Genomic DNA, 23,770 nt, shown 5'->3' on the forward strand with positions numbered 1-23,770 from the left:
AGAGGGAAACCAGCACAGGAAGTCCGGCTCTCTTCTCAGATCCTCTATTCTCTGAATAATTTCCACCCTAATCCTGGTGGTCCTGGCAGGCCTGAGAGCCAATGTCTATCTCCTGAGACTTGTGAGTTTACCCAAATCTATCATGTATGTCTTTTCTGCCTCTTAGCAATCATCCTCTCCCAACTTCTCAGCCCCTCACCCTCACTGCTTAATCTCTACCCCTTGAAACAGCTAGAATTGTTAGCTAAAAGTAAAATCAAAATTAGACATCATTATAGGCAAGAAAGGGAAATCCCCATATGCCAGAAATGGAGTGGGCACTGCGAGCCAGGATGGGCGGGGAGCTGACACTGCAGGTGGGAACTGCGAGCCAGGATGGGCCGGGAGCTGACACTGCAGTATCTCTGGGACGTTTATGGGCCCAGAAATAGCCCTACTGGTTAAGCACCCAAGATGTTCCAGCCACCAAGTCAGGGGATGAGGCCTTATGCTGGGAGAGGGGAGAGATGAAATTGAGAATCCTGCTCAGAGATGTGTATTGAAAGGGCAGGGAAAGGGGCCAGATAAACTTGACTTGTGGCTCCAGTGAACAGGCAAGGAAACTTATCTATCCCCTGGCTGTGGGTCAGAAGGAAAATTCTATAGTGAAAAATTGAAACCTCAGGGAAAGTTGACCAACTAATTAACAGAGCTGAAGAAACAACTTGCAGATGGGAAGGTTGATCATTAGAAATTAGGCAGATGCAGGAATGGGATGAAGACATGTAAAATGTCAAAGGAGATTATGAGACATGGAAAATAGAATGAAAATCTATTTAATGAGTTTTACAGCATGAGGATAAAGAAATAGGAGCAGTCGATATTCAAAGAGATAATGACTGAGATCTTTACAGAAATAACCAAAAGCATAAATCCTTAAGTTTAAGCTGCACAAGTCCCAAGCAGAATGCATAAGAATAAACCTAACCTGGACACATCATGTTGAAACTGCAGAATTCCAAAGACAAAGAGAAAACCTTAAAAGCAAACAGAGATAAGAGAAACTGTTTTCAAAGGAACGACAGTTAGGTTTGTGCATATTTCTCCATAGTCACATTATGGTTCAGAAGTCAATATCCTCAAATTGTAAGAATATAACAGCCAATACCCAATTTAAGTATTATTCAAGAGTGAAGGAGGGAGCAGGGCACAGTGACACATGCCTATAATCCCAGCATTTTGGGAGGCCAAGATGGGAGGATCACTTGAGCCCAGGAGTTCCAGACCAGCCTGGGCAACATAGTGAGACCTCGTCTCTACAAAGAATAAAAAATTAGCTGTGTCTGTAGTCCCAGCCGCTCAGGAGGCTGAGGTGGAAGGATGGCTTGAGCCTGGAGGTCAAGGCTGTGCTGAGCCAGGATCACACCACACCCAGCCCAAAAGTTATCAAGCAGCAGTACCACACTCCAACACTACAACTTGGGCGACAGAGTAAGACCTTGTTTCCTAAAAAAAAATAAAAAATAAAAATAAAAATAAAAAAGTGAAGGAGGAATAGCTATTTTCAGACAATAAAACCTGAAATTACCAGGTAACCTGATTTACCACTGTTAGAACCATGATGAAAGAATCACTTAAAGATAATAAACTTTAGGAAGAAAAAACCCTTTAATTTGGAATTCAGAAGGAAGTGGGGTATGCAAGAAGAAATGATGAGTAGAGAAATTGGTAAATATGTGGCAAATCTAAATAATCATTGAATGTTAAAAAGTTATAATGACTATGAAAGTTTACACCTAAAGGGAAAACTAAAATACTAAGGAATAAAAGCCAGAATCCCTAAGGAAGCAGTTGGAGTAAAACATTCTAAGCCCTTTTTGCTGTTCAAAAGGGTGGAGAGATGAAGTCTAGACTTCTGAAAGTCAAGTATCATGTTACAAATATAAAGGTAGCCGCTAACAGCATAGAAAGATAATGGGTTTTTTTCTGTCAGCTGTATGGTAGGTTCCCAGGAAGTATAACAAAACCTTTAAGATTTCCTGTTCTGTCTCCTCGTCTGCATCTGGTCCTAGCATTCCTCCCCTAAGAAAACATGATTAAAGTAGGGAGAAGGACCACAGCCCTGAGTTCTGCACTCTCAAAGGGAAAGGGAGAAGTGAACGTCTAGGTGACCCTGGAACAGCAGGTGCTGCCTGGCCTCATTATCAAGGGCAGCTTCTGGATCTCAGGACTTGATATCAACTTGTTATCTCATTAGCCTCATTTGGAACTGCTGAACCAGTGTCTTACCGAGCTACAGGTAAAGAGATGAAAGTGAGGCCTCAGCCCACCTGGGTGTATCTCGCTTCAGTCTCCCCTTGTTTCACGTGGTCTCAGGGTTGGCATTCACGTTACTGCAGACCATTAAAGAATCTCTAAGTAGGCCAGGTGCAGTGGCTCACACCTGTGATCCCAGCACTTTGGGAGGCTGAAGCAGGCAGATTGCTTGAGCCCAGGAGTTTGAGACCAGCCGGGGTGACATGATGAAACCCTGCCTCTACCAAAAAATATAAAAATTACCTGGCTGTGGTGGTGCACACCCATGGTCCCAGCTACACAGGAGGCTGAGACAGGAGGATCACTTGAGCCTGGGAGGTTGAGGCTGCAGTGAGCCGTGATCATGCCATTGCACTCCAGTCTGGGTGACAGAGTGAGACCCTGTCTCAAAAAAAAAAAAAAAAAGTTAGAATCTCTAAATAAAGAATGAGAGAAATTCATTCAAAGTTTTGTGGGTTGATAGTGACCCCTGCAGAAGCAGAAAGGCAAGCATCTCCAATCCAGGGCCCTCAATGCTCCCATGCAGCAGAGCCTGGCAAATATGAGCTCACATCAAAAGTTTTTATTTTTAAATTTTGAGACGGAGTCTCACGCTGTTGCCCCAGGCTGGAGTGCAGTGGTGCAATCTCGGCTCAACGCAAGCTCCACCTCCCAGGTTCACGCCATTCTCCTGCCTCAGTCTCCCAAGTAGCTGGGACCACTGGTGTGCACCACCACACCCGGCTAATTTTTTGTATTTTTAGTAGAGACAGGGTTTCACCGTGTTAGTCAGGATGGTCTCGATCTCCTGACCTCGTGATCCGTCTGCCTTGGCCTCCCAAAGTGCTGGGATTACAGGCGTGAGCCACCGCACCCAGCCCAAAAGTTATCAAGCAGCAACACCAGCAAAAAATGACAGATGGACATAGTACTGGAAGATGCAAAAGGAGCAAAATGGCATGGAATACAGCCAGAGTCAGAAAAGCATCATATGGAAAACTATAGTGATTGAAAATAAAGATCTTTCAAAACCTAAATGAAAGAGTTAAACAGCAGATTAGACACAGTTAAAACAAGAATTAGTCAACTATAAGAAAGATGAGAAGAAATTACCCATAATGCAATACACAGGAACATGGTGGGAATAGAACATGTGAAAGACATGTTAATAGACATAGAAGATTACATGGCAACATATAACATACGTCTATCTGGAGATTCTGAATGAGGGAGTAGCAAGGATGAGACAGAGGAAATATTCAAAGAGATCATGCCAGAATTTTCCAGAATTGGGAAAGACACATGCCACGGGTTAAGTTGTCTCTCAAAAGATGTTGAAGTCCTGATACCCAGTACCTGTGAATGTGGCCTTATTTGGAAATAGGGCGTTTACAGATGATCAAGGTAAGATGAAGTAATTGGGGTAGATCCTGTAAACCAAAAATAAAAATCTAAGCTCCCAACTGACTGATGGATCCTCCCCTCAGCCAAGGGCATTCCAAAGTTAACCTAAAAGACTAGCTCAGGCCGTGATGGAAATTAGGGGTCAGATGCTTCATTATGCCCTCTTCCCTTTGGAATTCTGGCACAGTGACCAGCATTAACATTCAAACAGAAAGATTAAAATTAAGACTGATAGAACAGACTCTTGAAGTCTGGTAAGAAACATCTGCAATCCATTCTCTCTGAAGTCTGCTACCTGGAAGGCTTCATCTGCATAGTAAGAACCTTGGTCTCTACAACTCATCATCTTAACCTAGACACTCCCTTCTATTGATTCCAGGTCTTTAGATAACTCTTTTTTTTTCCTTTTTTTTTTTGAGACGGAGTCTTGCTCTGTTGCCCAGTCTGGAGTGCAGTGGTGTGATCTCGGCCCACTGTAACCTCCACTTCCCAGGTTCCAGCAATTCTCCCACCTCAGCCTCTGGAGTAGCTGTGATTACAGGCATATGCCACCATGCCTGGCTAATTTTTGTATTTTTAGTAGAAACGGGGTTTCATTATGTTGGCCAAGCTGGTCTCGAACTCCTAACCTCAGGTGTTCCTCCCATCTTGGCCTCCAAAAGTGCTGGGATTATAGGCGTGAGCCTGGCCTAGATAACTCTTTCAACCAACTGGCAACCAGAAAATCCTTGAATCCATCTCTGACCTGGAAGCCCCCACTTCAAGTTGTCCCACCTTTCCAGACCAAAACAATGTACATCTTACATGTATTGATTGATGTCTTATGCCTCCCTAACATGTATAAAACCAAGCTGTAGCCCAACCACTTTGGAAACATGTCTCAGGATCTGCTGGGGCTGTGTCACAGGCCATTAGTCACTCATATTTGGCTCAGAATAAATCCCTTCAAATATTTTACAGAATTTGACTCTTTTTATTGACAACCCTAATCCAGTGTGACTGACACCTTATGGAAAGGGGAAATTTGGATGCAGAGACAGACATGTACAGACGGAAGGCATGAAGACACAGGGAGAATTTCATCTATAAGCTAAAGAACACCTGGGGCTACCAGAATTAATGAGAGAGGCACAGGATCCTCCCTCATAGCCTCAGAAGGGATTAACCTTGCTGACACCTTGAGTTTGGACTTCCAGCCTCTGGAACTGTGAGACAATACATTTCTGCTGTATAAACTACTCAGTTTGTGATACTTCACTACAGCAACCCCAGAAATGAATACAACATGTATCCACAGAAGATACAAAAACATAAGGTATGCCAAACAGAATAAATGAAAGTAAAACTACATAGTTACGTCACAGTAACATTGAGGAATACTGTAGATAATAAAATCTGTTTACAACAGCCACAATAGTAAAGAAAGATTCTCTATAAAAGAATGGTGTTGGCCAGGCATGGTGGCTCACACCTGTAATCCCAGCACTTTGGGAGGCAGAGGTGGGTGGATCACCTGAGGTCAGGAGTTTGAGACCAGCCTAGCCAACATGGCAAAACCCCGTCTCTAGTAAAAATACAAAAATTAGCTGGGTGTGGTAGTGTGCACCTGTAATCCCAGCTATTTGGGAGGCTGAGATGGAAGAATCACTTGAACCTGGGAGGTGGAAGTTGCAATGACCCAAGATCATGCCATTTGCACTCCAGCCTGGGTGACATAGTGAGACTCTGTCTCCAAAACAAAAAAGAATGGTGGTGGTTTTCTTAACAACAATGGGACACTAAAGACCTCAAAGTTTCCAGAGAAAAGAACTGTCCATCTGTAATTCTATACCCAGAAAAATGATCTTTCAATAATAAAGGAAAATTAGAAATATTTTTATGTTACATAACAACTAAGAGTTTACCAACACACCTCAACTCAAGGAAAACAATTGAGAACCCCAAATTTTATACCCAGCTAAACTACTATTCAAGTAGCTTTTAAAGGATCTATTTCAGGAAGAAGGACGATGATCACAGAGGGAGAGGCTGAAATAAAAGAAGGAATAGTGAATAAAGAAATTGCTAAAAGTGTCTGGGCATGGTGACTTACGCCTGTAATTCTAGCACTTTGGGAGGCCAAGGCAGGTGGATCACCTCAGCTCAGGAGTTCAAGACCACCCTGGGCAACATGGTGAAGCCCCACCCCTACTAAAATACAAAAAATTAGCTAGGCATGGTGGTGTGTGCCTGTAGTCCCAGCTACTCAGGAGGCTGAGGCATGAGAATTGCTTGAGCCCAGGAGGCAGCGACTACAATGAGCCAAACTGCACCACTGCACTCCAACTTGGGCTACAGTGTGAGACTCTGTCTCAAAAAAATAAAAATAAATAAAAAATTTTTAAAAAGGAAATCATTAAGAGTGGATAATTCTAAACACACTCTCACTAGATAAATAATATCTAGTTAGACAAATATATAATTATTGTAGTTAGATAAATATATCATCATTATAAACATTTAATTTATGGAGTTTAAAATAATAATATTACAAGTGCTATGGTCAGGCAAGTATCAATAAAAAGAAAGCTGGTGTGGCTAAACTAATATTCTCTCTTTTTCTTTTTTTGTCTTTTTTTTTCTTTTTTTTTTTTTGAAACGGAGTTTTGCTCTTGTTGCCCAGGCTGGAGTGCAATGGTGCAATCTCGGCTCTCTGCAACCTCTGCCTCCTGGGTTCAAGAAATTCTCCTGCCTCAGCCTCCCGAGTAGCTGGGATTACAAGGATGCAGCACCACACTTGGCTAATTTTGTATTTTTAGTAGAGATGGGGGTTTCTCCGTGTTGGTCAGGCTGGCCTCGAGCTCCCAACCTCAGGTGATCCACCTGCCTTGGCCTCCCAAAGTGCTGGGATTACAGGCGTGAGCCACCATGCCCGGTGCTAAATTGATTTTCAAAAATACATATTTTAAGACAAAAACTATAATTATTGAAAAGAAGGGGCCGGGCGCGGTGGCTCAAGCCTGTAATCCCAGCACTTTGGGAGGCCGAGACGGGCGGATCACGAGGTCGGGAAATCGAGACCATCCTGGCTAACATGGTGAAACCCCGTCTCTACTAAAAAATACAAAAAACTAGCCGGGCGAGGTGGCGGGCGCCTGTAGTCCCAGCTACTCGGGAGGCTGAGGCAGGAGAATGGCGTAAACCCGGGAGGCGGAGCTTGCAGTGAGCTGAGATCCGGCCACTGCACTCCAGCCTGGGCGGCAGAGCGAGACTCCGTCTCAAAAAAAAAAAAAAAAAAAAAAAAAAGAAAAGAAGGCCAGTATATAATGATGAATAGTATTGTTCAGAGGATATAAAGATTCAAAACATGTATGTACCTGAAACAGCCATAAGTATGGGGAAAAAATGAACAAGACTGCAAGTAGAAATTGATAATTCTATCAAAAAAGAAAATTTCAACACAACTCTCTCAGTGACTGCCAGGTCAAGCAGACAAAACATTAATAAAAGGTGAATAAGATTCCAACAGCATGATTTGCGAGCTGGATTTAAAGCCATAGCTAGGCGTGACCGTTGGAGAGGACACATTTTGCTCAGGTGTGTGTGGAGCACTTACAGCAATGAGCACACGCTTAGATGTAAGACCGGGCTCAACGCACTTCAAAACCCAGTGTCATATGACTTCGCTCTCTAAGCCAAACATAATTCAACTCTCAATCGCTCACTGAGGAAGAGTGTTAAAATACATTTGAAACCTTACATCAGATTTCTAAATCATTCATGAATGAAAGAAAGCATAAAATACTTAGAACTAAATGATAATTTATTCCTTACACACTTACATTAGTAAAGAAGAGCAACTGAACATTAAAAAGTTAAGCATCCAGCCGGGCACGGTGTCTCATGCCTGTAATCCCAGCACTTTGGGAGGCCGAGGTGGGCGGATCACCTGAAGTCAGGAGTTGGACACCAGCCTGGCCAACACGGTGAAATCCCGTCTCTACTAAAGCACAACAATTAGCCGGGCATGGTGGCGCGTGCCTGTAATCCCAACTACTCGGGAGGCTGAGGCAGGAGAATTGCTTGAACCCAGGAGGCAAAGGCTGCAGTGAGCCAAGATCGTGCCACTACACTCCAGCCTGGGCCACAGAGCGAGACTCCATCTCAAAAACAAACAAACAAACAAACAAACAAACAAAAATGTTAAGCATCCAACTGAAGGAAGTCTAAAACTGACAATAGGAATATACTAAGATAGTAGAAGGATGAAGATAAAGGTAAAACAAAAATAAATGAAAATCAAAACAAAATTAGAACCAAAAATACCTAACACTAAATTAGAACTAAAAACAGAACTAACATATATAAATTTGATTTATTGAAAAAATTAATAAAATGGTCACAAGATCTCTGAAGGGAAAGACCGGCAACAGGCACAAAACTCTACTGAGAAATGAGAGGAGAGCTGCTCTACAATGCAGCCGAGGGCGACATGAGCAACCTCCTAGCAAGGCAACTTGGAAAATTACACAAAATGGACCATTTCTAGAAAACTATTATTCGCCAAGCTTGATTCATAGAGAAACAGAAAGCCCGAAGACTCCTATAATCCTAAAAGAAATTAGGAAGTTAAAATCTTCCCACAAAGATGTCAAAAATCTAAGACAGTTTTACATGTTCTGCCAAAATTAAAAAGCATATTTTATCCCATTTTTACAAACTTCAAAATGTAGGGAAAAGTGGGCACGTGACCCAGTTCCCTGTAGGACTCTCTCATAATCTAACACAAAGACAGGACTAGTGTGTACCAAGGAAGAAAAGGCACACTCTTGGGCACAGATGAAAAATCCTGCACAAAATATTGCCCTATCCAATCTCAGAATGTGGAAAAAGTACCGTTGGCCACTGCAGCCCCAACGCACCGTCAAACATCCATGTGTAACTTTTGACTCCCACCAAACTGGATGACTAATAGCCGACTGTTGACCGGAAGCCTTACAGATAACATAAACATTCGATTAACACATATTTTATATGTTATCTGTATTATATGCTGTATTCTTACGATAAAGTAAGCTAGAAGAAAGAAAATATTATTAAGAAAATCATAAGAAAGAGAAAATATATTTACACGTCATCAAGTGGAAGTGGATCATCCTAAAACTCTCCATTCTCATTGCGTTCACAATGGGTAGGCTGAAGAGGAGGAGGATGAGGAGGGCTTGGTCTTGCTATGTTAGGAAAGGCAGAGGCAGAAAAAAGTTTGCATGTAAGTGGACCCATGCAAGTCAAACCTGTGTTGTCCAAGGATCAAACTGTGTATGATATTTTGGTTCAATTGGGATTATGCCAGGAATCCAAGGTTAATTTAATTTTAGAAAATTTCTAAGTTACTCCATTCACATATTAAAGGAGAAAAACCATATTGTCATCTCAATAGTTGCCCCAACAGCACATGGTGCTTCTAAAGAAGGGAGAGACTTGCTTATCAGGCCCCACACCTCAGAACAAAAACATGAGAATGAATATAGAACAGCACAGCACAGAGATAAACGGATGGATGGTTTGTTTCTCACACACCCACACACCCTTCCTAGACTCTGGGATCTATCGTTCTATTCTCTACCTCCAGAGGTCAACTTTTTTCGCTCACACATGGGAGAACATGTGATGTTTGTTTTTCTGTGCTTGGCTTATTTCTCTTAACATAATGACCTCCAGTTCCATCCATGTTGCTGCAAATGACAGGATTTCATTCTTTTTATGACAAAATAGTATTCCATTGTGTGTGTGTGTATATATATGTATATATATGTATATATGTATATATCACATTTTCTTTATCCATTCATCCTTTGATAGACAGTTAGGTTGATTCCATATCTTGGCTAGTGTGAGTAGCGCTGCAATAAGCATGGGAGTGCAAGGATCCCTTTGATATACTGATTTCCTTTCCTTTGGATAAATACTCAGTAGTAGGATTGCTGGATCATATGGTAGTTCTATTTTTAGTTTTTTGAGAAACTTCCATACAGTTCCCCATAATGGCTTCGCTAATTTACATTCCCACCAACAGAACATAAGAGTTCCCTTTTCTTGGCATCCTTGCCAGCATTTACTTTTTGTCTTCTTGATAACACCCATTCTAACTGGGGCAAGATGTTACCTCATTGTGGTTTTGATTTGCATTTCCCTGGTAACTAGTGATACTGAGATTTTTCTCATATGCCTGTTGGCCATTTGTATGTCTTTTGAGAAATGTCTGTTCAGATCTTTTGCCTGATTTTTTTTTTCGAGACTGAGTTTTGCTTTTGTTGCCCAAGCTGGAGTGCAATGGCATGATCTCGGTTCACTGTAACCTCTGCCTCCCGGGTTCAAGTGATTCTCCTGCCTCAGCCTCCCGAGTCGCTGGGATTACAGGCACCTGCCACCATGCCCAGCTAATTGTTTGTATTTTTAGTAGCGATAGGGTTTCGCCATATTGGCCAGGCTGTTCTCAAACTCCTGACCTCAAGTGATCCGGTTGCCTTGGCCTCCCAAAGTGCTGGGATTACAGGCGTGAGGCACTGCGCCCAGCCTATTTATTTTTTAAAGAGTGTCTTGCTCTGTCACCCAGACTGGAGTTCAGTGGCATCATATTGGCTCACTGCAATCTCTGCCTCCCCGGTTCAAGTGATTCTCCTGCATCAGTCTCCCGAGTACCTGGGATTACAGGCATGCGCCACCATGCCTAGCTAATTTTGTATTTTTAGTAGAGATGGGGTTTCATCATGTTGGCCAGGCTGATCTCAAACTGCTGGCCTCAAGTGATCTGCCCACTTCAGCCTTCCAAAGTGCTGGGATTATGAGCTACTGCGCCGGGTCACATTTAAAAACATTTTTTTAGCAACAGGGTCTCACTGTATTGTGCAGGCTGGTCTCAAACTCCTGGTCTGGAGAGATTCTCCCACCTTGGCCTCCCAAAACTCTGGGATTGCAGGCGTGAGTCACCTTGCCCAGCCTGCTGGGAGTTTTTATCATGAAGAAGGGTGTTATATTTTATCACATGCTTTCTCGGCATCTATTGAGATGATCATACGGTTTTTGTCCTTCAATCTGTGGATTTGATGTATTGCATGTATTGATTTGCGTATGTTGAACCATCCTTGCATCCCCAGGATAAATCCCACTTAGTCATAATGGATTATCTTTTAATGTGCTATTAGATTCAATTTGCTAGTATTTTGTTGAGGATTTTTGTGTATCTATTCATCAGGAATATTGACCTGCAGTTTTCTTTTTTGTTGTTGTGTCCTTGCCTGGTTTGAGTATCAGGGTAATGCTGGCCTCATAGAATGAGTTAGAGAGAATTCCCTCCTCTTCAGTTTTTTTGGAACAGTTTAAGGAGAAATGGTATTAGTTCTTTTTTGTAAGTTTGGTAGAATTTAGTAGTAAAACCATCTGGTCTGTAGGCCTTTTGTGTTGTTGTTGGGAGATTTTTATTACTGTTCCAATCTCATTACTCCTTATCGATCTGTTCGGGTTTTCTGTTTCTTCTTGATTCAGTCTCGGCAGGCTGCGTGTGCCCAGGGATGTCTCAATTTCCCCCAGGTTTCCAGTCCGTGAGTGTATAATTTCTCAGGCGGTCTCTGGTGATCTCTGGTATTTCTGTAATATCAGTTGTAATGTCTCTTTTTTGTTTCTGGTTTTGGTTATTTGGGTTGTCTCTCTTTTTTTCTTCATTATCAACTTAGAATATTTTCAGCTTCCATGTATGATGGGCTTATCAGGACATCGCTCCATGAGGTGAGGCATGTCTGATGTGCTTACGGTGGGGTTTAAGTGCTCCCACAAGCCCGCTCTGACAGTGTGTACTTATTTGGGGTACAAAGAAAAAACACCGGCCGGGCGCGGTGGCTCAAGCCTGTAATCCCAGCACTTTGGGAGGCCGAGACGGGCGGATCACGAGGTCAGGAGATCGAGACCATCCTGGTTAACACGGTGAAACCCCGTCTCTACTAAAAAAATACAAAAAAAATTAGCCGGGCACGGTGGTGGGCGCCTGTAGTCCCAGCTACTCGGGAGGCTGAGGCAGGAGAATGGCGTGAACCCGGGAGGCGGAGCTTGCAGTGAGCTGAGATCCGGCCACTGCACTCCAGCCCGGGCGACAGAGTGAGACTCTGTCTCAAAAAAAAAAAAAAAAAAAAAAAAGAAAAGAAAAAACACCTTAGCTCTGCTGACAAATAATGAGTCATATTTTCCCACAAAGATAAGTTTTGAAATAACAAAGGAAATTAAAGAAAAAGTGTTTTGCTTCATGGGAAATCCCCAAAGTCCCTCCCCACACCCCATGGGACCCAAGGGCCCTACACCTCAGGGTGGGGCCAGCAGCGGAGGGAGCAGAGCCGGCAAGGAGCTGCCCTCAGGTGGGTCCTGGCCACACAGCCAGCCTCGGAGCCACTGAGGGGCCTGCCCTGGGCTCTGAGTCCAGAGGCCCCTTCCAGCCTCAATCTTTCTTCCAGGGTAAGCAGCCTGAGGGGCCAGGAGGACAGTCTGCTGAACCCTGAGCCCAAGGCCCAGGACTCCCTGCTTAAATGTCCCCAAGCCTGGATCCATCCTCCCAAGGTGGAGCTGCCGGAGCTGTACCCAGTCCTGCTGGCCTGAGGGGCAGCCAGGGGCGGCGATGAGGTGGTTTTCTGGGGCTGCAGATGAGCTTGGACCCAGGGGCTGGGTGTAGCATGTGGGCTCATTGAGGCCCCTCACGATGTGGGAAAATCAGAGAGGGGACTGGCTGGGGCTGACCCTCCTGCAAGGACTTCTGAGAGCACTCCAAGGAGCCCTGGGGTCCTCCACTTGTCCCTGGCCTTCCAGGCCCTCACACACCATTGTTGTCAAGACAGAAGAGACTGGGCGCAGTGGCTCATGGCTGTAATCCCAGCACTTTGGGAGGCCAAGGCGGGCGGATCATCTGAGGTCAGGAGTTCGAGACCAGCCTGGCCAACATGGTGAAATCCTGTCTCTACTAAAAAATACAAAAGTTAGCTGGGCGTGGTGGCAGGCGCCTTAATCCCAGCTACTTGGGAGGCAGAGGTAGGAGAATCGTTTGAACCTGGGAGGCAGAGTTTGTAGTCAGCCGAGATAAAGCCATTGCACTCAAACCTGGGGTACAAGAGCGAAACTTCTCTCAAAGGAAAAAAAAAAAAAGACAGAAGAGAATCTATTCTGTCTAACTGCCTTTAGCTTGAGGGCGGGGAAGGCAGCCTCCCTTCATACTCATGCCCCAGCCCTGCAAATGTCACAGCAGGGTCCACCTGGCTGCCCCTCCCCATACCCAGAATAATCCCCACCCAGAGTCCCTGGAGGACCCAACCCTCGGGGGGCATGCCTGGGGCACAGCTGCATTCAGGCATCCAGCAACCCAGCCAGAGAGCAGAGGCTCCCCAACCATGGCCGGGAGGTAAGGACTGACCCCAAGGCCAAATTGGAGCAGCAAGAAGGTGAAGGGAGATCTGGGACGGGCTAGGGGAGGCTGGATCTCTTCCCCATTCACTTCCTGGTGCACCCAAACTGGCCCCAGGGGTGCAGCTGACAGGCCCCACCCTTGGGAACTGCACCCTGCTGATGGGTGTCCTGCAGGCACCCTGAGGCCAGCACCCTGGACCCCTGCCCTACATAGGCCTTACAAGGAGGAGCTAGGGTGGACACCCAGACTGCACTGAAAAGTAGGGGTGTTCTCAAGGTCCCAGACCCTACTCAGGGACCCCAGTGAGGGGTAGGGAGTGGGAGGCAGAGCCCCTTGCTGGGAGCCTCTAGCCAAGCCTACCTTTTCAGATATGCCAACGAGCGGCCCCAGCTTCGTTCTCCAGGATAAAGACCCTAGTTACCTCCACTGCTCAGCCTCCCTTGCAGCTAAGTGTAGCCATGTGACCAAGTTCTAGATCAAGTTCCAGATCACAGATAAGTGGAAGTGCCCTGTGGGACTTCCAGGAAGTCTCCTCTGGGATGTCCCTTATTCTCTGCTAAGAACACAGAGGCAATGGCTGAGCTCCAGCAGCCATTGTGAGGCCATGAAGGCAGGGATCCTAGGGACTGGGATCTGAAAACTGGAAGGTCCTGGCTCCCAATGGCAGTGGAGCAATGCCATCATCTCTAGCAAGGCTATCTCTAGCCTGCCAGCCCCTGGACCTGCTTAGTGTTCGAGAGTAATGAACGACCTTGCTGAAGCCGCTGTTCCTTAGGTCTCTGTGGCCTGTAGCTGAGCTTGACTCTGATTCGTAGGCCTGTAACTGGAGGGCCTCTACCTCCAGGGAGTGGGGTGTAGATTTTTCCTGGAGGTGAAGGTTCTCAGCCCCACCCTCTAGCCCGCCCACCCAGCTCCAGCCGTCTGTTTCTGTCTCGGATGAGAGGGGGCCTCTCAGGACAAAGAGGAAGTAGCTGGAAGGGGAAGCAGTGAGCTGCAGACAGGAGGAGGTTGGTGTGGAGCACAGGCAGCACCAAGCCTGCCCCGTGAGCTGAGGGCCTGCAGTCTGTGGCTGGAATCAGGATGGACACCAAGGCAGGACCCCCAGAGGTATGTACCAATGAGGCCAGGGCAGATGCGAAAAGCCAGGCCTGGGAAAGGGGATGCTGTCTGCCTCCCTATGGCCTCAGCCTCCTGGCAACCCCAGGTCCAGAGAGTCACACAGCCTCCAGCTAGTCCTGTAGATGACTGGCTCCTTCCCCAATCCGTACAGCTGGGTGATACCCAGCCAGGTGACAGCTGGGCCCTCTACCTCAGCCTGGGACTGGCAGCCGTGCCTAATGCCCTGCAGGGCAGAAAATCTGGCACCTTCAGCCATGACCTCTGATGCCTGCAGGGTCTTATGCTATCTACCATGGGACAAGGGGGCTACAGCCCTACTCTCCAAGGGTCTCTCAGCTCGAGCCAACCTGGCTTGCGGGCCTCCCGGGTTCCATTGGAAGAGGAGGTGGTGAGGCACTCTGGGGTCTGTAGTCCTGGGAGGGGCCTTGGACAGGCTCCAAGTCTGAGATGGGGCCTGCAAGAAGCAGGGCCTCTGTACTCTGAGCTGCCCATCTGCCTGGAGCATTTAAGGGAGCAAGGGCCCTCTCTGGTGAGGGCAGGGAGGGTGGGGAGCAGCTGTCCAAGGACGGCCCTGGCACTTTGTTGCCCAGCCACAGCCCAGGATTCTGTTTCTCTCTGAGAGTTAGTGGGGGAGGGCAAAGGCCTGATGCTGGGCCCTGAATCCCTGGGGACAGTGGGGACACGGTAGGCACCCTGAGGTCCCCTCTGCGTGGTGGGGGGAGCAACCCCCGGAGTTCAGCTCTGGGGTGGGGTCGGCACCCGACCCACCTCTGCAGGACCCCCCAGTGTGCGAGGAGTTGGGCCAGAGTGACTTGGCCTGAGTCCCCGCCCCCACACTTGGTTTATGCTCCTACCCCCAATCTCCCATAACGCTCGGTCTCCAGGGCAGACACAGCCCAGGCCTGACTCCTATGGCGTTCCCACCCCCTGCTGAGGCAGGCCAGGTTCTCAAAGGCCTCATCCGTGACCTGTGGGAGGATAGCCCTGACGAACCCCAGTGGCCTGGAGGCCAAGCTGGCTGCTCCCAGGTGGACAGCCAACCCACAGAGCCCCTGGGTCCCAGCGCCCAGCCTGGCTGCAGACACAGGCACTCAGCACTGCCCAGGCCCAGGCCTCAAACCTTGGATACCTCCCCATCCCGGCCAGCGGCCAGCCAGCTCCTGCCCTGGTGGATGCCTCAGTCAGAGGCTGGCCAGTCAGGTGTCCATGCTGGGCACAGACCCCTCCCTGCACCCGGGGAGGGCGCCTCTGTATTTGTGAGGCACCCTTCCCCATCGTGGCACCTGGGGCAGCCTGACTGCTTGCTTTGAGGGTGGGATTGGGGGTGGGAGCCCACATGCCACGGGGCTCGGATGGCCTGGCTCCCAGGTCCTTATGGGGTGACCGCTCTGAGAAGACAAGGCGAGTCTCTGTAGCAGAGGACAACCGCCTCCCCCAGCAGTGCAGGGGTCTCACTCTGTCGCCATCTCTGCCCTCTCCACGCCTAGCCTCTCCAGCCAGGGTGCTGCCCCGTTGACTCCTCTGACCTGTGGCTCTCAGGAGGGGCTGCCGTGGGGCCAAGACAGGAGCCCAGCCCAGGAGGGAAGCAGTTATTTATAGGCCAGCAATAAGAGGACCAAGCGACAAAAGCAGAAATGGGGCTTTCAGACACAGTTTCAGTCGTGGTTGAAACAGGGAACTGAGACACAAATACCTAGATACTCACTGAGCATCGCTGAGTGGGAGACCCTGATGGGGAGACACAGAAAGCTGGGGCATGTGGCCAGGCACAGACGCCCACCCCGCCCCACACGCTTGGCCCAGCCTCAGCCCTGGGGACCGCCTTAGCAGCAGTCCCTCCGGCTTGGCCAGGGGACAGGGCAGGTGACATGTGGCCGGCTGCGGTCTCCAACACCCACACTGCTTGTCCTTGTGGAAAGCATACCCCCAACATCCAGGGTGTGACCTCAGGCATGAGTGGGATGCTTTTGGGGGCTTATGTGGGTGTCTGTGCAGGGGTGTCTCCAGTGCCTAGCTGCCCAGGCACTGAGGGGCAGTTGTGGGTGGGGCTGGAGCTGCTGGTGATGCCAGGCTGCCCTGTGCAGATGCTGAAGCCTCTTCGGAGAGCGGCAGTGACCCCCATGTGGCCGTGCTCCATGCTGCCCCGCCGCCTGTGGGACAGAGAGGCTGGCACGGTAGGACTGGGGGGCCCCAGGGAGGAGGTGGCTGGGATCAGTGGCCTTTCAGAAGCTGTGAGCCAGAGTGGAGAGGATACAAGCAGCCTTGAGGGGGCCTCCACCCTCAAGGAGGGGAGCAGAGGTGCCCTGATCGGTGGGCAAGGCAAGCCTCCCTGGGCTGCTCCAGACCTTCCCTTTATCCCCCTGCTGGAGGTGCTGGGGACAGCCAGTTACCACGGGCCACAGCATTGCAGAGTGGGCTGCAGGCCCCCTGACCCCTGCCACCACCCTGGGCTGGGGCCCTTCTCTGTATCACCCTCCCCTCTCCCTTGTCCACCCTAGTCCCACCCCAGCAGCAGCACAGGTCCAGGGAAGTCAAGATGGTCTCTGTCTCAGCACTGGAGGGGCCATGGTGGCCCAACCAGAAGTCAACCCCCCACCTGTCCTGGTGACCCTGCGGGTGCTGCCCCATCCAGTTGCAGGTCCTGGGAGTGCTGGCTATGCTGTGGCTGGGCTCCATGGCTCTTACCTACCTCCTGTGGCAAGTGCGCTGTCCTCCCACCTGGGGCCAGGTGCAGCCCAGGGACGTGCCCAGGTCCTGGGGGCATGGTTCCAGCCTAGCTCTGGAGCCCCTGGAAGCGGAGGTCAGGAAGCAGAGGGACTCCTGCCAGTAAGTGAGCCCATGGAGGCCTGCCTGGGCAGGTCTCAGTTTGGGGCTGCTGCCTGTGTTTCTGCCCTTGGATCTGCCCATGAGATAAGGGTGGCCCCTCTACCAGCTCCTCTAGAAGGTGCAGGTCACCCGGGAGGGCCACAACCATATGAGCTGGCGTGGGGGCTGGGGACAGGGCAGGCGTGTGGTGCTTTTTGCAGCAAACAAAGGCTGCCACCCGGGGGATCTGACAGGCTGGAAATCACTGCCTGTGCTGAGCTCACCCCCTCAGTCTTTCCACTCCTGGGGCGTAGTGTCACTGTCCCCTCCCGCCCCTCAGCCTTCCCTCCCACCCTTCTTTCCCTGCGGTTGGGGTCCTGGAATCGCAGGACTGCCCTGGAGGAACCTGTTGGGCCATCTTGCACACATTCCCTGGAAATGGAATCTCGCCTGCCCCTGGCCCAGCCTTTCCCTTCCAGGCCAGCTCTGGCCGCCACCAAGGGCTTCCACACCAGGAGGCCACCCCAGACTCCAGACTCCACAGCTCTGCTCTGCTCTTCTCGGCTTCAGGAGCAGCTGCTCCCTGTGGGCAGTGCCTCAGGGTTGGGTGGGGCCAGGACCCCCCAGTCTAACCTGCTCTGGACCAGGCAGCCCCTCTCAGACTCCTTCCCAACGTGCTCCTGGGTGTCCCATCCCAGCAGCATGCTGGGCTCAGGCCCACCCTGCCCAGTCTGTTTTGTTGCCTATACCTTAAACCCTTACCCTGCACACTTGGCCTGGGCTCATCCCAGGGGCCACCTGAGCAACAGTTGCTCTGGCTTGGCAGCGGGATGGGGCAGGTGATGTGAGGCAGGTTGGGGGCTCCTGCGCCCATACTGAGCCCTGTGTGGCTCTCTCCACAGGCTTGTCCTTGTGGAAAGCATCCCCCAGGACCTGCCATTTGCAGCCGGCAGCCTCTCCGCCCAGCCTCTGGGCCAGGCCTGGCTGCAGCTGCTGGACACTGCCCAGGAGAGCGTCCACGTGGCTTCATACTACTGGTCCCTCACAGGGCCCGACATTGGGGTCAACGACTCATCTTCCCAGCTGGTGCGCCCCGCCCTGACCCCACCGCATCCTGGTGCTGGAAACACAGCAAGTCAGGCTGCCCATCTATGTAGGGGTCTCGGGCACCAGGCCTGGGGGCTCAACTCGGTGGTAGGGTCTAGCATGGAGCAGGGATTAGGCCACTCCCTTGGGGGCTCTAAGGGCAGAGGTGTCAAGGAGCTGGGCCTCTGGGTGACTAAACACTCAGACTGGGCCTGGTGCAGTTTGGCTCTCAACCAAGGGTCATCCATATACTTGACCTGACCTTGAGCTGTGGGCAGTCCAAGGTAGGCCTCCTGAGGAGGGCATGGGTCCTAGTGGGGATGCGGAGGAGAGGGCAGCCTGAGGTCAGCTTTCATGGCTGGCCTGGCCTTGCAGGGAGAGGCCCTTCTGCAGAAGCTGCAGCAGCTGCTGGGCAGGAACATTTCCTTGGCTGTGGCCACCAGCAGTCCAACACTGGCCAGGAAGTCCACCGACCTGCAGGTCCTGGCTGCCCGAGGTGGGTACCTGCACCATGCTGGGCCCCACTGCCCTAGCATCAGGCATGGGCTGTCTGGCTGGCACCATGGGACAAGGAAAAGGGGCGGGGGTGGGAAAGGTGTCCTGGGCTTCTCTAGGACACCCCAGGAGGGCAGGACCCAGGGCTCCGAGGTCCTTTGAGTCAGCTTCACCTGGGCATAGGGCTGGTTCCAAGGAACCAAAAGTGCCATTTTCCACAGGGCAGAGCATGGGTGGCTTCGGAGCCCTGCTGAGCCCAGCAGCTCTGACCCCTGGCTGGAGGCTCAGGCTGGGACCTCTGGCTGGGGAGCAAGAGGCCATGGGCAGTCACCACAAAGGCAGGCTCTGGAGCTGAGCTGCCCAGAGGGACCCTGGGCCAGTCTATCCCTCAGTGTCCTCACCTATAAAATGGGGATGAGGATAGCAGCAGCTTAGTAGGACTGTTGCGGGGACATCCGAGTCAACCCCACTGTCATGAGCTTGGGGTCAGGCTCACCATGAAGCTGGCATTTAGCAAGACCTAGTCCATCCCATTGCCTGAACTCTCCACCAGGTGCCCAGGTACGACGGGTGCCCATGGGGCGGCTCACCAGGGGCGTTTTGCACTCCAAATTCTGGGTTGTGGATGGACGGCACATATACATGGGCAGTGCCAACATGGACTGGCGGTCCCTGACGCAGGTGAGTGCCAGGGCCCTAACATAGGAGGCCCGCCTGAAGCTCTTCCCCTCCTGAACTCTGGGGACTTGGCCTGACATCTCAGTGCATCTGGAGAAAGTCGTGTAGTACTGTTTACAATGTCACCATGGCAGAAACAATTGGAGACTGGTCTAATAAATGATGGAATTCTACACAGCCACTGAACTCATGCTGTGGAATCACATTAAATGACATGGAAAGATGTTCAAGTCACATTATCCAGGGAAACATGCAGATTACAAAACACACGCCTTTTTAGGAAAAGCAATGCATGAAAAATGTGTCAGAATGGTCATGGCAAAGGCAACCCTGGTTATCACTTGACAGTGGTATTAAGAATGATCCCATTCTTAATGCCTTGATGCATTTTCTATTGTTTTTGTAATAAACATGTATTGCTTTGATCATTGGAATACAATGTTCAAAAACACAGGGACCTGCTGGGCACTCCTCCCACCAGCACACTCTTACAGATTCCTACAGGCAATGCTTCCCACAAGTGGGGACCCGTGGGGCAGGGGCTGTGCCTGCCCCAGCATCCCTGGCCTGGGTGGAGTGGGGTGGAGGCCCCACAGAGGGGATTTTCTCCGACAGCACCTGACTTTGGTCTCTGCAGGTGAAGGAGCTTGGCGCTGTCATCTATAACTGCAGCCACCTGGCCCAAGACCTGGAGAAGACCTTCCAGACCTACTGGGTGCTGGGGGTGCCCAAGGCTGTCCTCCCCAAAACCTGGCCTCAGAACTTCTCATCTCACATCAACCGTTTCCAGCCCTTCCAGGGCCTCTTTGATGGGGTGCCCACCACTGCCTACTTCTCAGTAAGGCGGGTTGAGAAGGAGCCCATCAGAGACCCCTGCTCTGCCCTGGCTGGCCAGACCCACAGGGAGCCCTCTGGGCTGGCCCTGCAGACACCAGCAGCATCAGCCGGGTCTTCAGGCAGCCAGCACCATGGGTGGGACTGTGGCCCTGGGGTGAGCAGCAGGCTGGCATCAGCAGGCTCTGGGCTGTGCCTGGAGGCAGGCTTAGCTCCAGGAGGACAGCTGGTCAGCACCATCCCTGGGAAACAGGCTGCCTAGGAGGTGATGGGAGGCCCTGGGGCCCTGGGAGTCTCTAGACTGCTGGAAGAGGCCAAGGGGCTTAGCTGGGCACTGGAGAGGGAGGGGAACCCCACTTGCTCTGTGGGGAAGGAAGGGAAGAGTGAGGGGTAGGCAGATCCTCCTTTATCAGCCCACGGGGGTGGGGGTGGACAGCCCCCCAGCCAGCCCAGGACTGGTCTGCAGTAGAGGCTGTATCAGAACAAGGGAAATCTCCCTAGATGGGGCGGGGGGGGGGGTTGGCACCCTGAAGGGAGTGGAGAAGCATCCCCATGGCCAGAAACTGTTTCTGGGAAGTCAATCCAGCCTGGAGCCCAGGGCGGTCCAGCTGCTTTCCGTCGCTCTGCCAGGCCTCAGCCAGTCCCCAGGACCCCTGTGGAACCGACCCCTTTTTTCGTCATGTTTCCAGGCACCTGGGCCCCATCCCTCCACCACCACATGGGGCCTCTTGGGTGGTGCATGGTGGGGTCACAAGTTCAGAATGGACTGGGCTGGCAGAGCCTTCAGGGACCCCTCTCCCGTCACAGGCATCGCCACCCGCACTCTGTCCCCAGGGCCGCACCCCTGACCTGGAGGCGCTGTTGGCGGTGATGGGGAGCGCCCAGGAGTTCATCTATGCCTCCGTGATGGAGTATTTCCCTACCACGCGCTTCAGCCACCCCCGCAGGTAGGTCTGAGCGGGAGGCGGGCAGCCTGCTCTGCTGATGGGCAGCTCCTGGGCACGTCCCCTTCTGCTGGGACCCCTGCCGGGCCGGGGGCTTGTAAGCAGAGCCCCGCCTCTCTCCACCCCAAGGTACTGGCCGGTGCTGGACAACGCGCTGCGGGCGGCAGCCTTCAGCAAGGGTGTGCGCGTGCGCCTGCTGGTCAGCTGCGGACTCAACACGGACCCCACCATGTTCCCCTATCTGCGGTCCCTGCAGGCGCTCAGCAACCCCGCGGCCAACGTCTCTGTGGACGTGGTGAGGGCGCGCTCCCAGCCGGGCGTGGGGAAGGCGCCCTCCTCCCGCCCTTCCTGACGCGCTGCCTCTGCTCCCCTAAGAAAGTCTTCATCGTGCCGGTGGGGAATCATTCCAACATCCCGTTCAGCAGGGTGAACCACAGCAAGTTCATGGTCACGGAGAAGGCAGCCTACATAGGTGAGCGCCAGCAGATCACGGCGGGCGGGCCCCAGGGTGGCCAGGCACGGGCGAGGGAGGCAGTGGCTTTGTGACCGGCGTGGACACCTCAGGACAGAGGGGCCGCTGCTGAAGGGGGACAGGGTCTCCATGGAGTTCCGGGAACCAGGCCACCCGCCTGTCACCTGGCCCCACAGGGCCCCAGAACACTGAGTCAGGACGCCTGGCGCCGCGTGGTGAGGATGGAGTTCCTCCGCGACCAGCTGTCCCTCCCGCACCTAAGCGAGGGGCTTCCCCGGCTGGGGTCTGATGACAGTGGAGGGGCCAGCTGCCAACCGTCCCCAAACCCGTAGCCGGGCCTGGCGCTGAGCGGGCTGCGGAGAGGCCTGTGGGAGCCGGCGCCCAAGCGTCTCCTCCGTCCTCCCCACAGGCACCTCCAACTGGTCGGAGGATTACTTCAGCAGCACGACGGGGGTGGGCCTGGTGGTCACCCAGAGCCCCGGCGCGCAGCCCGCGGGGGCCACGGTACAGGAGCAGCTGCGGCAGCTCTTTGAGCGGGACTGGAGTTCGCGCTACGCCGTCGGCCTGGACGGACAGGCTCCGGGCCAGGACTGCGTTTGGCAGGGCTGAGGGGGGCCCTTTTTTCTCTCGGCGACCCCGCCCCGTCCCCGCCCTCCCCTCTGACCCGGCCTGGGCTTCAGCAGCTTCCTCCTGTAAGCAGCCCGGGTCGGCACTGAGCCAGGAGCCGCCTGCGACCGCCCGGGCGCCGCGCACCGCCCGCCAGCTCTCTGATTTCCGAGTCCAGCCCCCCTAAGCCCCGCCTCCTCCAGGGAGCCCTCCGGGAGGCCCCTACCCTGACTCCTGGCCCACAGGCCAGGCCTAAAAAACACTCGTGGCTTCCCAGTGCCTCTGTGTGAGTCCAGCGCTGGCGGCCCTTCATCCTTTTGCCAAGGGCCCGCCTCTACGCGCCCGCCACTGCGAAGCCGCGCCGCGCGACTGCCGTGGCAGCGCCTCAGCTAGTCCGGGGTGCGCGAGAACCCGGGGCGGGGCGGGGACCAGACGGGACCCCCGGGCGGAGCGAACCCTCAATCTCCCACCCCGCGCCGAGTTGCCGCGCTCCGGAACCCAAATTCCCGCCCAGCGGCTGCCGTGGGGAGCGAGAGCCGCGGAGCCCACGCCCGGGACTCCCGCAGAGGGAACGCAGACCAAGGCGCAGCGCCGCGCACCCACCGCCAGGGGGCGGCTCCTACGGCGCCGGACAGGTGCGGCGAGGGAGGGGAGCGGGGCTGAGGGGACGGGGAGGCCGGGAGGGGAGGGGACGCGCGGCTGAGGGGACGGGGAGGCCGGGAGGGGACCCGCGGCTGAGGGGACGGGGAGGCCGGGAGGGGACCCGCGGCTGAGGGGACGGGGAGGCCGGGAGGGGACCCGCGGCTGAGGGGACGGGGAGGCCGGGAGGGGAGGGGACGCGCGGCTGAGGGGAAGGGGAGGCCGGGAGGGGACCCGCGGCTGAGGGGACGGGGAGACCGGGAGGGGACCCGCGGCTGAGGGGCGGAGAGGGCGGGAGGGGACCCGGGGTTGGGGGACGGGGAGGAGGGGAGGGGACCTGGGGCTGGGGAAAGGGGAGGGCGAGAAGGGACTAGGCGCTGAGGGAATGGGAAGGGCGGGAGGGGACCCGTGGCTGAGGGGATGGGGAGGCCGGGAGGAGATCCGCGGCTGAGGGGACGGAGAGGGCGTGAGGGGACCCGGGGTTGGGGGACGGGGAGGAGGGGAGGGGACCCGCGGCTGAGGGGACGGGGAGGGCGGGAGGGGACCCGGGGTTGGGGGACGGGGAGGAGGGGAGGGGACCTGGGGCTGGGGGAAGGGGAGGTCGAGAAGGGACCAAGCGCTGAGGGAATGGGAAGGGCGGGAGGGGACCCGCGGCTGAGGGGATGGGGAGGGCGGGAGGGGACCTGGGGCTGGGGGAAGGGGAGGACGCGAGGCGACCTGGGCTGAGGGATGGGGAAGTCGGGAGGGGACCCTCGGCTGAAGGGATCAGGAGAGTGGAAGTCGGGAGGGGACCCCTGACGGGGAGGGTAAGAGGGAGGGAACCCAGGACCGAGAGAACAGGTCCCGCGTGAGGGCTGGGGAGACAGGCCGGCGACGGTAGGGGTGCGCAAGGCTGTGTGGTTTGTGGGCTGTTGTGCTTGGGCTGTTGTGCAGGGCGGGTCCAAGAATGTGGGGGCGGGACTGTCCTGGGGATGCAGGGCCCAGGATTGGTGC

The 23,770-nt window shown here is 52.9% G+C and overlaps 1 protein-coding gene across 4 annotated transcripts; it reads left to right on the top strand.

Annotated features, from left to right (window-relative positions):
- Positions 1 to 14,106: 14,106 nt before the first annotated feature.
- On the top strand, positions 14,107 to 22,411 carry PLD4 (phospholipase D family member 4). 4 transcript variants are annotated; one of them, XM_015144602.3, is made up of 11 exons: positions 14,107 to 14,206; positions 16,303 to 16,392; positions 16,851 to 17,044; positions 17,926 to 18,109; positions 18,485 to 18,605; positions 19,158 to 19,285; positions 19,920 to 20,120; positions 20,924 to 21,063; positions 21,190 to 21,355; positions 21,436 to 21,532; positions 21,942 to 22,411. In XM_015144602.3, exons 1-11 carry the CDS (start codon positions 14,180 to 14,182, stop codon positions 22,139 to 22,141), a joined length of 1,548 nt encoding a protein of 515 aa, XP_015000088.1. In that variant the 5' UTR covers positions 14,107 to 14,179; the 3' UTR covers positions 22,142 to 22,411. The 4 variants fall into 4 exon arrangements, with proteins under 4 accessions (XP_015000088.1, XP_077798164.1, XP_077798165.1 ...); XM_077942038.1 differs by having other exon boundaries at positions 20,951 to 21,063; XM_077942039.1 differs by having other exon boundaries at positions 16,851 to 16,961; positions 17,954 to 18,109.
- The last annotated feature ends 1,359 nt before the right edge of the window (positions 22,412 to 23,770 follow it).

The sequence above is a fragment of the Macaca mulatta genome, chromosome 7, assembly GCF_049350105.2.
Source record: "Macaca mulatta isolate MMU2019108-1 chromosome 7, T2T-MMU8v2.0, whole genome shotgun sequence".
NCBI lineage: Eukaryota > Metazoa > Chordata > Mammalia > Primates > Cercopithecidae > Macaca > Macaca mulatta.